This window comes from Petromyzon marinus, chromosome 22, assembly GCF_048934315.1.
Source record: "Petromyzon marinus isolate PM22_M1 ecotype Great Lakes invasive population chromosome 22, UKy_Petmar_22M1.pri1.0, whole genome shotgun sequence".
In the NCBI taxonomy this organism is placed as follows: domain Eukaryota; kingdom Metazoa; phylum Chordata; class Hyperoartia; order Petromyzontiformes; family Petromyzontidae; genus Petromyzon; species Petromyzon marinus.
Genome location: NC_133688.1, coordinates 7,672,671 through 7,688,536, shown reverse-complemented (window position 1 = coordinate 7,688,536; position 15,866 = coordinate 7,672,671). Strand labels below are relative to the sequence as shown.

At 46.2% G+C, this 15,866-nt stretch overlaps 1 protein-coding gene across 3 annotated transcripts in view; it reads left to right on the top strand.

Moving 5' to 3' along the window:
- The window catches only part of GFUS (GDP-L-fucose synthase), a 62,870-nt gene extending 49,348 nt beyond the window's left edge, over positions 1-13,522 (top strand). For 2 of the 3 annotated variants that reach the window (XM_076068678.1, XM_076068677.1), the window contains exons 6-11: positions 2,036-2,169; positions 4,536-4,600; positions 8,024-8,090; positions 10,974-11,053; positions 11,767-11,866; positions 12,979-13,522. In XM_076068678.1, coding sequence (XP_075924793.1) covers positions 2,036-2,169; positions 4,536-4,600; positions 8,024-8,090; positions 10,974-11,053; positions 11,767-11,866; positions 12,979-13,034 — 502 coding nt within the window. In that variant the 3' untranslated portion in view covers positions 13,035-13,522. Of the gene's footprint in view, positions 1-2,035; positions 2,170-4,535; positions 4,601-8,023; positions 8,091-10,973; positions 11,054-11,755; positions 11,867-12,978 lie in introns of all 3 variants that reach the window. The other variant, XM_076068679.1, reaches the window with a different exon arrangement.
- The last annotated feature ends 2,344 nt before the right edge of the window (positions 13,523-15,866 follow it).

The window sequence follows — 15,866 nt, the reverse complement described above, 5'->3', positions numbered from 1 at the left end:
TGTGAGTCGCTGTGTGTGTGTGTCCGTCTGCTACAGCAGAGGTGTAGTGAATTCCAACAAGACCTACGTCTCTGCTTTATTGACCTGGGCAAGGCCTATGATACCATCAGCAGGCTTGGGTTCTGGGTTGTTCTTCGTGCTTTCGGAGTCACTGACCCTCTGCTCACGATCATTAAGGACCTTCATGATGGTGAGCGGGGCCAGGTAAAACTACGTGGTCGGGAGTCGGAGCCATTACCTGTTCACCTTGGGGTGTCACAGGGATATCCTCTGGCTCCCACATTATTTAACATTTATTTCGACCACGTAGTTCGTGAAGCCTTCAATAGCTGTACTGGAGGAATTTCCATCTGGTACAGATACAATGGGAGGCTGATCGATGCCCTGGTAAGGTCAAGGGATGGCTCCCTATTGCTCAACCATTTTACATATGCCGATGGTCTGGTAATTGCTGCTCACTCAGAGGAGGAGTTGGAGGCACTGCTGCTGAAACTGGAGCTTACCACTAAGAGGTGGGGCCTTACCATCAGCCCCACCAAAACTAAGCACTTGCCTGGGTACTATCGGACACTCCACCCCCACAACTCCCATTTGGTGTTAGGGCAGTTGCGGAGAGAGTGGAGAGTTTCCCATGCCTGGGAAGTGTGCTCATGACCAGCTCCGGTTTAACAGCAGAGGTCTCACTCCGAATCAGTTGAGCGGCATTATCTTTTCATCGGTTGCGTAACGCTGTGTGGAAGCTACCTGGTCTGTCACTCCACACGAAGCTTCAGGTCTTCTCGGCCACAGTCATTCCCTCCCTTCTCTACGCTTGCAAAACGTGGACGCCCCCTAATGGAACATCTTCGCCGGTTAGAAACATTTAGGCTGGCCTGCCTATGATCCATCCTGGGTTTAATCAGGCTGGATTGTGTGAGGAGCTCACAAATCCTTGAAAGATCTGGACAAAGTCCCATCGGTGAGCTCCTCCGGCAGGCAAGGCTACGTTGGCTGGGCCATGTAGCCCGCATGCCCAGCCACCGCATGCCTCTAAACAGCTTTTGTTCGGCTGGATCGAGGGGGCTAAATGGGCGCGGCACGGGTTAGAGAAGAGATGGAGTGATGTGGTACAGGAGGATGTGGAGCTGAGTGGACTTGCCGATGTCTGGTACCAGCAGTGACAAGATTGGCCTCTGTGGAGGAGGCTCGTGAAGGACGTGACTGGGCAGTTGGAGGCAGTCGCCCTCCAACAACAACGGAGGGCGGAAGAGCGACGCTCACAACAACGAGCGGAGCGCCGGGTGGCTAAGACACAGCAAGTTGGCACAGTAGAGGGCACAGGTGGTGCATCAGCCAGTCATCTCAGTCATCTCACTCAGTCGACCCGTGGCACTTGGGTCTGCCCCGTGACCTCATGCCAGCGGGCGTTTGACACTTCACGTGGCCTCAAGGTGCACATGGCCTGGCACAAGCATCGTGGTGACGTCACCACCACTCAGTGGCGAATGGCGGTTGTTGTTGTTGTTAGTCTATGTGTGTGTGCAAGTCGATGTGTGTGTAACTCCATGTGTGTGTGTGTGAGTCGATGTGTGTGTAACTCAATGTGTGTGTGTGTGTGAGTCGATGTGTGTGTGTAACTCCATGTGTGTGTGTGTACGTAGATGTCTGTATGTTTGAGTCCATGTGTGTGTGTGTTTGGAAGTTGATGTCTGTGTGTGTATAAGTCACTGTGTGTATAAGTCAATGTGTGTGTGTCTTTTTCGCTCAGGTAACGCCGGGTACTTCCCGCTAGTATGCATATAAAACACTTTGGGTTTCTTCCTTAACATTGGTGAGATGTGAAATGTATAGTTTTTACCTTTAAGGATGCTTGCTCATTCAGGACCTTGGTAACAGAACTTGTGGGTGCCGATTTTAAGTGTTCCTTACATGACGCAGTGCTTTGTCATGCTGCTGCTGTTGGGCCACAGTGGCGGCAGCGGTGGTGATGGTTGGAAGCCGTTGCCTGTTGCTGTGATCCTGCGTGGGCTCAGGGCTGTGTCGGTTTCTGCTGCAGGGGCTACTGGGAGCAGCATGGCTGCAGGTTCACCTCCGTCATCCCCACCAATGTGTTCGGACCTCACGACAACTTCAACATAGAGGATGGACATGTGCTTCCCAGTCTGATCCACAAGGTTTATCTGGCAAAACGTGAGCAAACGTAGACTTTTTTGTTCATTGCATCTCTATACGGTTCCTGTTAACTACACAGTTTGAATTTGAGTCAAAGCTGAGCCTGAATTGCATAGTCATTCAGGACACAGGCCTCAATGTCTCTCCCCTCCCTTGTGATGTCGTACACTTGTCACACATGAGAGAGAGATGCCACTGCCAAGTGGCTGTAGACCGTGCAAATGCATCCAGTGTTCAGCCATCACCACACCGCAGGGCACAGCACTTCTCTTCCTGCACCTTCTCTCGCACTGCTCCACCTTGGAATTCCCTCCCATCGCCTTTTTTCCCAAGCTCTGATAATACCCTTAAGTCGATTCACAAAATTCCAGAACTCTGATCTATTCCAACTTTGATAGTGCCATTTCCTGCTGGTCACTTGACACTTTGGGCCTTTGCTCAGCAACTGTGTAAAATAAAAAAATACTATATTCTTTGGCTCAATCGGCAAAAGCCACGTAGGTAAAAAAAATAATATCACAACGTTTCGATCGCAACACAAGCAATCATATTCAGGTGAAAAAAGAGGGGTAAATCTGCCGAGGCAGGCTCTTTATAAAGGTTTAGAGATGGGCGGGGCAGTTAATGTTAATGTAGGAGAGGTCTCCCTAATCTGCAGTAGGTCTACACCAATCAAAGAGCTGTTTACAAATGGTTTAGAGATGGGCAGGGCAGCTAATGCCCATGTGGGATAGGTACTACGGAGCTGTGGGGGGTGGCCATTGTATTGTGAGAGATTTGCATGTTAATGTAAGAAATTTGCTTGTAAATGTAAGCTCGGCGAGAGCTCGGACAGTGCAGTGGCTACATGGAGGTGGAAAAGAATGGCAAGCCGCCATTTAGTAACACAGCTAACGGTGGCTGTGTTATTGAATGTAGCTCAGAGAGTCGAAAATAACTGCTAACATAGGTAGGTAGGATAGGAACATCACAGCCAGTTATGACCTAAACTGGTTAATAACGTCCTTCCAATGATTGCTCAGTTTGTACCCATCTTCTCAGTTTAAATTGTGACTGTGTTTATATATCTGGATGGCTTCATGAACAAATCTTTTTGGCAAAATAAATTTCGTGTGTGCCCACAGCGTTAAAATAATGATCAGTCATGAAAAAATACTGCTTTGCAATCACCTGGCACTCCACTTTGTTTGCCTAGACATTATTCTTACCATAGCAGGCAGTCAACTTGACTAGGCAACCAGAAATATTGGCCAATCCTGGTGAAAGCCTATTACTGCATCCCATTTATTAAATTTCTCGCATCTATCGCCTTGTATTTTTTGGTCCAAAAATCCAAATGACACGATGTTAATCACCCCACTGGAAGCGTCGCCCTCGCATTTTTCCGTGAGTATCGTTAATATCCTTATTCGTCCCTAGCACACATTGCGAACGACATATCCACCTCATTACTACACTGAGAAGTTTTACAAACGTCACACGTGCCCCGACATTGGCGGAACCTGGATTCGAACCCAGAAATCTTGGCAGAACAGGCTCGTTGAGCCACCGGTCACCTCCACCACATTGAGAATTTTTCACAGTCTGGGCAGGCTTACCTCAATAATCGTTTGGGTTTGGTTCTTTAAAACCTGAAGGTAAAGCAAAAAAGCGTACTCTACAGGGTGGTCCAGTTGTCTTGTGACCCCAATTTAATTCTCTAAAACATAATATATTCAAAGCAAGGTTTATCTAAAACAGAAATGATAATTTGTAAAGGGCATAGGGACCATCCTGCACATCAAAAAAATATTATCTGACCCAAAAACTTTCTAAAATAACACTTTTCAACACAACTAAGATACTTTCAAGCGGAAATATGGAGAATAATAACTAGACAGGTGATTAAAAAGCAAATAGTTTACACAGTAATTGACTGAGCAGAAACTGGTGGAGGGGCTGTCGGAGTGTCTACCTCCCCCTGTGGGTCATCAAATGTAATACATGTATATTGAGGTACACCGGTAGTGAGAAATGTTTACTTAATTGAATGCACGTTTTGCATCTTGTGTGAATTTCAGAATTCAACAGAAACCGTAATGCGGTGGTCATGTGTGTAACCAGCCGCATGACTCGGCGTTAGAGCGAGCGGCTCAGAACGTTGCGAGTTCAAATCCTGATTCAAATTTAACTCAGCCCATCATCTCTCAGAAGTCGATAAATAAGTACCACTTTGTGGAAAAGCCAACAGTGATTGTACATAGTTGCACCACTGACTCTGCGTGGCTGTAAACAGGAGATGAGCACTGGTTTTTCCATGCCCGTTTGAACGGAGCTCATTCTGCCATGTTTGTGCGTGCATGTGTGTGCTCTTCACCAAGCTCTGTGCTGTCTGTATTCGCTAGGGGATGAGACCTCTCTGCAGGTCTGGGGCACTGGTTCTCCCAGGAGACAGTTCATTTACTCACTGGTGAGTATGTGCAATTTTTGCCGTGCGTAAAACGCATCTTGATATCGAACTAGATAGGTTTACGCCATATGAATGGAAGTCACGTGTGCCGTCACTATTTTTTGTATATCCTCCTGATTGGCTCAGTCTGGGTAGCATATTGTGATGTGATTTACACGTCATGCCATAATTAGCGGCTACAACATGGTGATGTGTGGAAGGCAGGCAGGAGAGGGGCAAAGGGAGGGCGAGAATAACAACACCGAGCGGCAGCCATAAAAGGCTAAGCGCCCAAGGGAACATCCACCATTGGAGATGGAGTGATGAAATCGGCTCGTGTGCAGGTACTGGGCGAATTATTGCATCACCGGACCGTGAGCGTCTGCGGCGACTTTGGGAGGCCTTCATCCAGCAGTGGCTAGATCAGTGGTTCTTAACCTTGTTGGAGGTACCGAACCCCACCAGTTTCATATGCGCATTCACCGAACCCCTCTTTAGTGAAAAATAAAATGTGATTTTTTTCAAATTCAAGACATAGATATGTTTTTTACTGGTACACAAAATGAGCCGTGCATGAACATTACCTTGTTCAAAGAATAAAACCAACACAATGCATAAACTCACAACAAATTACATACCTGGAAATCAATGTGACTTCTGCTGTTGCCTTTGAGAGATCAGTTCAGATATGCGTGACTTCACCTTGGCAAGTGCCACTCTCATGTCATTTTCACAGCAAAGTCTGTTCCTTTTCTTCGTTTTTATGTCCAGCATCCTCGAAAAGGATTGCTCACAAAGATATGTTGTAACAAATGGTATAAAAAAATCCAGGGCTTTCTTAGCAATAACTGGATACTTGTTCATTTGTCGACACCAAAACGTTGAGAGCGTTGTTGTTCCGAAGAGTTGCTGTTGAACCTGGCTCTGCTGAATTTCAATGATTTCGTCGAGGAATTCATCATTGACATCTGCTGTTTCAACAGCAAACGTGAACGGCTGTCTCACCCATGCTGGATATGACTCTCTTGTAGGGAAATATCCGTCGAGAGACTTTGCAAGCTCATCTAAGTGCGTGGCAATTGTTTGCTTCAGTTCCGTGGATACAGAAATATCTCCGATTCCAGACACATCTTCGATCTTACTTGCACAGTCGTCCAGAAGCGGGAAGTTTGCGAAGTTATTGTTCTCTGTTCGTCGTTTCCATAACGGTAGCTTTTTTTTAAAAGCCTTCAGGTGTTCTTCCGCTTCCATGATATTGACTCCACCACCCTGCATCTGCTGATTGAGATAATTGAGAGCTGCGAATATATCAGCCATGTACGCTAAAATGAGAATGAACTCAGGATTTTTGAAGCAATCTGCATGGCAGTGTTGGTGCTCTTGCAAAAACAGGGCTAATTCCACACGCATGGCAAAAACACAATTCAGCACCTGTCCCCGGGATAACCACCGAATATTAGAATGGAGCAGAAGTACCTCAAATTCAGAGCCCATTTCTTTACACAGCTCACTGAAGATGCGGTGCCTCAGAGCATTTTTTCGCACATAGTTCACACATTCCACCACAGTTTTTAATACTTCTGTCATTTTTGGAGGTAAGGTTTTTGTTGCCAACGCATGCCTGTGCAGAATACAATGCGTCACAATGATGTGTGGTGCATCGGCCTTTACTAGCGCACCAAAACCAGACTTTCTTCCCAGCATGACTGGAGCTCCGTCCGTACAAACTGCAGAAACCATATCCCATGAAAGATTGTTGTCTCTGAAGAAGTCATCCACAAGCTTCTTCACATCGGCTGCCTTCGTTGTTGTTGTAAGAGGCTTACAAAATAAAAACTCTTCTTTTATCATGTCGTCTTTCACATAGCGTACAAAAACAGCAAGCTGGCTTAGATCAGAAACGTCTGTGGTTTCGTCGAGTTGAAGGCTGAATTTTGCCGGGCTTGAAATCAGATCCGCGACTACTTGAGCCAAGATGTCTTTACTCATGTCTTATATTCTGTCACTGACGGTGTCATTTGAAAGGAGAATTTGGGATAATTTACCTCCGGCCGCTGTTCCGAGTATCAGATTCGCCATCTTTAATGCAGCTGGTTTCACAAGTGTTTCACCAATGGTGTGTGGCTTGCCCTGCTTTGCGATCAGGTAAGCAACTTCGTACGATGCTGTCAGGATCGGTTTGTTAACAGGTACAAATCCAAGAGCAGGCAGAGTGGCCCTTTCATCGAATCTGGCTCTCTTCACCCTGAATTCAGCAAGTGTTGTGTTCTTGTATTCCCCGTCTCCATGCAGCTTCAAGAAGTGTTCCTTTAGTTTTGCCGGTGCAAGACTAGAGTTGCTCAACTTGGCGTTGCAAATCATGCAGATAGGACGCTCACTCCCATCACGTTCCATGATACATGAGAATCCATGTTGTACATATTCGTCCGACCACTTTCTTCTTTTGCCCGACATAGTTAGTATGGATAAAATATTAAAGAAATCACACGACGTACGACAACAACAGTCACACGTTGACTACTGAGTACGCACTAAATTCCCCGCAGCGCTGATTGGCCAAGCAGTGTAGCATGATCATCTGCAGCCAGTGATGGCCAAGCGGGCCGTGTGTGTCATCACAAATTTACACAATAATTCAAGTGTGTCCGGACCTCCGCGGCGGGGGCTCTGCCGAACCCCTGAGATCGACTCACCGAACCCCTGGGGTTCGATCGAACCCAGGTTAAGAACCACTGGGCTAGATCATCGCTGATGATGATGTACTCCTCCAATAGGATTTTCAGTGTGTGTCATGTGCTCATCGGTTTGCAGTCTAGTAATACCCCGATTTGCGCCCTCCTGCTCTGTGTACTTTCGCTACAACGTACTCAACTTATTGATACCCAATCCCACATTTCGTACTTTGGTACCTCGCCATAACGTACTCGAAATTTACCAACTTTACCACTCAGACCCAACATTTTTTACGCTGCACGGTAACATTGAGGCACCAGATGGCGCCCAAGCCTGAGCGTTCCCGACTAAAATGTGTACAAGTACAATGTTAATATTTTTTTCCCCACATACTGTATTTAACACGACTATTTGTATACAAGTGTAAACTATTCTTTTTGGATGATAAACTAATAATACATATAGTATAATAGACAAGGTAATATTTCTTAATATATCAATAATATACGCGTACTATTTCACACCGAGATGGTTGTACATTATAGATGCACAATGGGTTACAGTGCTTCCTCTGTTTAGCTTCTGTACCACGTTACGATCCACCATCCCATCTCTTTGCTTCGATTCATATTCTGGTTTTCAGGAATACATCCTGGGCTCGTACCTCTAACAGCATGAACAAAAACATAATGTAATATAGTGAAAACCGGTTTGCCGATTGTTCTTGAACAGCCCTGGTTATAAAAGAGCCGTGATGCACGTGTACCCCAGGATCTCGCGAGGCTGTTCATCTGGGTGCTGCGCGAGTACGAGGAGAGGGAGCCCATTATCCTCTCTGGTAACACTGACCCTGCGACATACATTTGCAAACCACATTTCTCCTGGATAATTCAGATAACCACGAGTTGGGTAATTATGTGTGGGGGGGCGGGGCAATTAAATTAAAATATTGCTTCAATACCGATCAAAGGAGACACGCGAGCTACTCTGTATCATAGGCAGCAGGGCAGTGGTAACACACTCGTGCCTCACAGCAAGAAGCACTTGGCTTCGATTCCTGACTCGGGCACCTTTCTAAGTGGAGTTTGGATGTTCTCCCCATTTGAGCTTCCTCTGGGTTTTCCGGTTTCCATCCATTGCTAAAACAATGTAACTGGTTCATAATAAAGGTTTTTGGGTTAGATCACGTAAGTATAAATGTGTCGCAACCCTCCACCACCCAACATGGCCAATCAGTAAGAAAAGTGTCACGTTAACAAAATGCCAATTAGTTACTTCTTCAGCTCACCGGTTTGAAGAGTGAATCCACATTTACAATTTGAGTACGACGTTTTGCTGGACATTACATCCAGCATTTTCGGGCGATTTGCCAGAATTGTGAAGCCATCCACCTGCTTCCGGTCTTAAATAGTGCAGGACGACGTCATCATTGAACCCCATCAGGTTTCGAGATCAGAGGCGGAGGTGGGGGGGGTATTGTAATTATATAATAGATTAGTAATCAGTTAATTAGTTTGTGATTTCTCTATAAGGAATTGTAATATGTATTGTGCATTACTTAATAATACGCTTCCAGGCTACACTAAGCCTGTAGCTATCAGAGCGGTTAAAATTATTTGTATTTCTCTCAATTTTGATGGGTTCTCTAATTAGTCTTGGCCAATAATAATTAGTTTTACATAACACTGCAACGTTATTAAAATAAATTGAGTGTCCTTGTTGGCAAGCATGTTCTGCCACTGCCGATAGTTGTGTTTGAGATAATTTAATGTTCCTTTGGTATTCTTTTAGTATTACGCTGTTACGTCCTGTCTGTTCAATATAGCATTTACCGCATAAGCAATTGATCCGATATACACCTTCTGTTCATAACTTAAGTAATTCATCTTTAGTACAAGACACTAGTTTTTTTAATTTTGTGTACCGTACCAAATCTTACTTTAATGTTTTGCTTTTGCAAAACATTAAAGTAAGATGTGGGCTAATTTTAATTGTTTTGATAATTATCTGATCACTTTCAGCAGTATTGTTGTTCGGTCTTGGTTTGGCATTCAATGCTCTGTTAATTTGAGCATTACTGTAGCCATTCAGTTGTAGTGCTTCTTTAACATGTTAAATCTCTCTCCTTAGACTTTCACCATCTGACACTGTTTTTGCCCGATGTATGAGCGTCTTGATGAAAGAGGATTTCTGTGCTGGGTGATGATGCGAATCTGCATTCAGATAGGCATCAGTGTGCGTTCCCTTTTGGTAAATGCTGTGTTATTTTACCATTTAGTCTGCGCCCAAGCAAAATATCTAGGAAGGGGAGTGTGTTGTTCACCTCCATTTCCATGGTGAACTGGATGGCTGGGTTTTGTGCATTGAGATGATTTAAAATTAAGTATATCTTTACCATGTGGCCAGACAAGCAAAGTATCATCGACATATCTGTACCAAAAGATGGTTTTAATGTACTAGAGGCAAGTGCTTTTGTTTCAAAGTTTTCCATGTGTAATGAGAGAGCACCACCTAGGGGGTGACAAGGGGTATCTGCATGGCCACTACTGGGTAATCGGAATCCAATCCGAAGCGGGGATTCCATCTAGGACAAAGGTAACGGGCAGAGCTAGAGAGAATGTATGGGAACCATCGAGATGGTTCCACGAGGGGGTGTGGCTGGAGCTTTGCTCCGCCAAAACGAATATAAGCAGAGGCAGGATGGGACCCGTGGTCGGTGTGGGAAGCCTCGGGTCCGAACTGCATCGCCGCTCAAACTTTCCTCGCTGACGACCACGTGGTGGACTCCCAGCGAAGCAGCCTCTCTTCCTGGCGCGCCGCAGCCAGCGGCGGGATCGGAAAGAGAGGCGTGCCACGACACTGGCCAGAGAACGGCTCGTCAACAGCAGTAGAGAGAGGGAAATTACCCAGAGTGAGATAGAGAGCGGAGCTGTGCAGAAGTTCTATTAATAAAAAGACACCAGTCAACAGTCGTCGTGGAAGTCGTTTATTACACATGTATAGATTTGCTATAGCAGGAGATAAAGGAGAGCCCATTGTTGCTCCTTCCTTTTGTTTCAAGAAATCACCTCTCCATAAGAAATGTGTTATTTAGACAATGGTCAGATAGTTTTGAAATATCTTCTGGCAAACCTGTCTTCTTTACTAGTGTATCTAGTGATTTAAGTGACTCGTTAACTGGAACCTTAGTGCAGCCTGGAAGCATATTATTAAGTAATACACAATACATATTACAATTCCTTATAGAGGAATCACATCCCAATTAACTGATTACTAATCTATTATATAATTACAATACCACCTCCGCCTCTGATCTCGAAACCTGATGGGGTTTAATTATGACGTCGTCCAGCACTATTTAAGACCGGAATAATACTGGTCGCAAAAGTCTACGTGTTAAACTGAATGTAACTGGTTTTGGCCAAAATATTCCAATGATGAAAATTTACCAACAAATTACTCAATTGGGATTACATGCAGCAATATTGCCCCCTACTGTGGAAAATGTGGCAGGAACCTCCTGTTCTGAGAGGTACCGGTGAGGCACAGCGTCGTGTTCCGGCCCATTCCACCACTTCCCACAAGTGTGTGTCATGTGAGGCATCGTGCTCGTGTATGGGGATCTTATGTGTATGTGTGTGCGTGTTTAGTTGGGGAACTACGCGAACAGCACTTGCCCCAACAGTCTGTTAAGGCTTTACGGGGATTATTTTTCTTTTAGTTGGGGAAGAGGATGAGGTGTCCATCAAAGAAGCAGCTGAAGCCATTGTCAAGGCCATGGACTTCAAGGGAAACGTCATCGTATCCTCTGATGCGCTGGTTCTTGGACCACTTCTGATCCTCCAGGCCATGGGGAATGGGCCACAGATCTGTTGCAGATATGATTATTTTTTATAAAGCACCAGATTTGTTTATTTTTTTACTGGAAAGTTAGTTTGAAATGTAAGCACAATGATATTCAATACACAGGATCTCGACATAGTTGCTACATGTAAAGTGCACATAGTTTGATTCATACCATCTGGCCAGAGAACCCTGACTAGTTGCATTCTGCCTGAGATGCAAACCTAGATTTAATCAAAGCAATCAATCACTCTCAGTACTATTTACAGTCAATGACAGTCTGTTAACGGATAAATAATGTGTACGGGCTCAGATAAATTACAAAAAAGATATGTATGATGACGGAAAAACATCACCGGCATGCAAGCCCAACAGAGGTTGCGTGAATGAAAATCAGCCAAAACTCGCCGTCATATTTTTAAAGGCTGCTGGGGTGATTCCGTAGAGTCTTAAGGCAGTTATGTGTAAACATACGACCATGCTGCTTTCGGGCTATGCAGAATCATTATCAGCCATTATCTATCTGCTGCTGGATGTATGCCTTATGTTGTCACCATCCCACACAGTCAAGTGCTGCCACCATCCATTTCACTCCTGCACGCGAACTGAAAATGACACCATCTGTTGAGCATTTGATTTCCAGAGGCCAAACCTTTACAGATTTTGCTCAGTTTGATACAAGCAAATCGGATGGGCAGTTCAAGAAAACGGCCAACAATGCAAAGCTACGAAAATACCTGCCGGACTTCAGGTTCACACCTTTCCACCAAGGTAAGCAGAGTCTTCGTTTCTATCTACAGTGGTAATCAGATATTCATCGTTATCACCATCTGCCATGGTCTATCAACTGTTGGATGAAGGCCTTCCCACGCAATAACCAGCGATATCACAATCCATTACTGGATATCTTTATAGCTCATCGGGTTCCTCCAGTGTCCATTATTTGGCTGCCATTCCATCATAAAGCTCACCCACCGGTTGTCATCCTTCCTAGTGAGACTCGTCCTGCTCAAGCCTGCTCTGCTTTCTCAAGTCAAAATAATGTCCCTGTTTGCCCTGGTCCCCTGGTTCATATGCTCCTGTTACTGTCAATGGAATTCTGAAACATCCATCTATCCCATGTATTACTATTCATACATTTTCAGCTTTTCCCCATTTTTTTCAAATCAGTATCCATGCTTCTGATTGAACATGTTTTCCTTGGGTTACATTGGCATGTAGCTTTTCATTGTTGAATTCTGCTTACATCCTGACACTCGGCCACCATGCTCAATAATGGAGAGTAGTGTTGGGATTGAGGGCTCCAGTTCTGTAATTTTCATGAAGAGATCACCCACGCAGTGACAGGTATTAGGATGTGAATTATTCAGAAGAATTCTGCAAATGTTCTTTCATGGGCGGCGATGGTCGTGATGGGGAAACAGGACATCCATAGTTGGTACCTTAGAGATTTCACACGGTGAAATTGTAAACTTCTAATTTGATTGCATCCAAGGCATATGTATTATAATTTTGCTTGTTTAACCAGGAATGCCTTACTGAGTCTTAAGATTGTTCAGGAGTAGGGGACAATGTTGCCACGTGTAATCCCAATTGAGTTACAGCTGTTCCCTCATTATAAGGAACCAATTGTGGACCAAAAAATGTTCACTATCAAGGTGTTCACTGGAACAGGGTTAATGACAATCTGAACTGGGCCTTTAACGAAACACATGGGAACATTAATGCATCATCACTGTGTACGTATAATTGTGTACATGCACGGGTCTCCTTGTCACATAAAAAAATTAAAAATTATACATGGTACGTGTGTACAGTATTCACTATAAAGTACAATGTATGGTGGAGCGCAGCTTGTGATTGCCTGCGCTGTCACGTTCCAGCTGTGATGGAGACGTGCAGCTGGTTTGTGCAGAACTACGAGTCTGCACGCAAGTGAGGGCGTCTGGGCTTCGCGGGCACCACCACGGACAGACGGAAGGGGCCTTTGTCTCTTTGTGCAGGGTCAACCACTGCAGCCACACATACAGACACGGGGCATACAGGGAACATTGCAGCTACGTGATGTAGGGTGGCTAGGGTCTCTACCTCTTCCACTGTTTACCAAACCAAGACAGACTTCTCCATCAGCCTCAGTCTATCAAAACAGTGCTGTCTACCGGAATAAAATTCAGCACACAATTCCTGCCACCTGAACACAGGGTCATATCTGGACAGTTGCTAACCCCAAGTGTGGCGAGTTTACTTTGTGTTTGTGGAGCATAACACTGCTGAAGTGTGTAGGGTGGACATTAATTGTAAAACAGAATCTATAAAGAGTGCTAAAAAAATAACGTATTATCGTGCATCTTGGAAGCGGTATTTTGAATATGAAGATTTAATGTGTTTTTGGGAATCGTCTGGCAATAAATTCTTGCAGGACTGTTATCGTTGCAATATTTGTGGAGCATGTAATGATCGAGTGTGATGCTGGTTTGGTGTAAGGTATAAGCTATGTCAATACAGCTGATTGCTTTGCTGTTTTAGGCGTTGGTGTCTGGGGCTGCATGGATTTTAGCAAGCCAAATTTCCAAGTTGACTTCAGGTCGGGGATGGTGTTAATATGTAGTGTTTTTATTTTTCTCCTGTGTCACTTTCCTCCTCGCGCTCAACACCCTGTAACTCTGCCGTAACTCTCCCGCTTGCGCTGCTCGCCTGCTTCGCTCCCCTCGCTTCGCTCATTCCGCTCTCTCTTTCCTATCCTCTCAACTGCTTGCCTGCTCTCGCTCTCACTCTCCTAGCTTCTCCACTGCTTGCCTGCTCCCTCTCTCTCACTCTCCTCCTAGCCTCTCCACTGCTTGCCTGTTCTCTCTCACTCTCCTAGCCTCTCTACTACCAGCCTCCCTGCAATGCTCCGCTCTCTCTGCTGCTGGCCTATTACTACACACTCTGCTAGCTTCTCCACTGCTAGCCTCTCACTATATCTTCTGCTAGCTTCTCCACTGCTAGCCTTCAGCTATATACTCTGCTAGCTTCTCCACTGCTAGCCTTCCGCTATATACTCTGCCAGCTTCTCCGCTGCTAGCCTTCCGCTATATACTCTGCCAGCTTCTCCGCTGCTAGCCTTCCGCTATGTACTCTGCTTGCCTCTCTACTGCTAGTCTTCGCGCACTCACACTTAGGATTCCGCTAGCCTTTCTACTGCTAGTCTTCGCGCAATCACACTTAGGATTCCGCTAGCCTTTCTACTGCTAGTCTTTGCGCAATCACACTTAGGATTCCACTAGCCTCTCTACTGCTAGCTTGTCTGCCCTCACTTCTCCAACCTCGCCGTTGCCTCCAGTGGGGGATCAGCCATCCTCTGTCTTCACTCCGACAAACTCATCTCTCTGCCTCACACGCTCCCGTATTTATCCTCCTCATTAACTGCTCTAATTAAGCTGGCGTCCTCCCGTCGCCTCACGCCCGTGGCTTCCGCTGCTAATCGCCTCAATCTCCCGCGTACATTTGCAGCCAGCCAATCACAGCTATGCATCTTAATTGACCGTCTCCGTCTCGTTGCTTTCTCTCGCAGCACCTGTTCGCCCTAACGTGACCTCACTGTCCATAACTCTCACATGCGTGCACACCGTTTGCAAACCCCCGCGCGCGTTACTCCACTACATCACGGTTAGCCGTCCCGGCTAACCGTATATACAACAAATAAATGCGCGAATCTGTGACACAGGTTATAACAACAATAACACAACAACAACAATAAATATGCATATATGTACAAGTGTGTGCAATGCAGTCCATCTCTCCGATTGCTCAATGAAAAACAGTTCTCCGGGAGCGGGTTCCTGCCGCCGGTCCGTCGCCACGAACTGGGTCCCGCCCAGCCGGAGGAAGAGACGGCTCAGCGCTCGACAAGGAGCCGTGTCTCTTCCCCAATGAACTGTGAGCCTCCCGTGGGTCACGGTCGCGCCAAAACGATCAACCCGGTTGCGGCTGTTCCTCCAACTTAGACTCCGGTGGCCAGCCGGTCGGCTCGCCTTGCCTTAGTCGTCGTGAACCTGTGGGTGTAAGGGGACAAGACCTCTGAGGTGTGTCTGCTTGGGGCGGCGTGACAGGCTCGTCGGACGCATCTGACACAGGCCGCTTCGGGACGGGAGATGACGATCGTAAATCGGTGGCTCAAACCTCTTTAGCCGTGACGGGTACACATATCACCGGCGTCACCCGAATTGAATACGCACGCACTGGGATCGACGAACATCAACGACCTCTACTGGCCCTTGACACGGGCGATGTAGTTTGGGTGACGTGCCGACCGGCACCATGGGGCAATGGAGCCATGCCTTGTCACCTTAACGCCACGGTTCACGTGGAGTTTGCTTACCCCGCAAGCGCTCGTTGGCCACCTGACGCCGTGCTGAATTACTTAAGGAGGCCTCACGAGCCTTCCTCAATCGCTCAAGGGTCACCTGCATGGGAACCGGTACGGCCGACGCCTTACCCGGCGGACGCACGCCAAATTTCACCAACGCCGGAGCCTCCAGATCCCGCCCATACATCAAATAGAAGGGTGAGTACCCCATCGAGGCGTGTGGGGCCAATCTATAGGTGGCCAGAACGCTCGGGATGTGCAAATCCCAGTCGGTTTGTGCCGCATTAACTTGTTGACACAACATGGATGTCAAGGTTTGATGTAAGCGCTCAACCATCCCGTCTGTGGGTGGTACAGGGAAGTCCCAATCTTTTTAGTGCCGAGTGAATCACACTCCTCCTTTAACAGCTTCGATGAAAAATT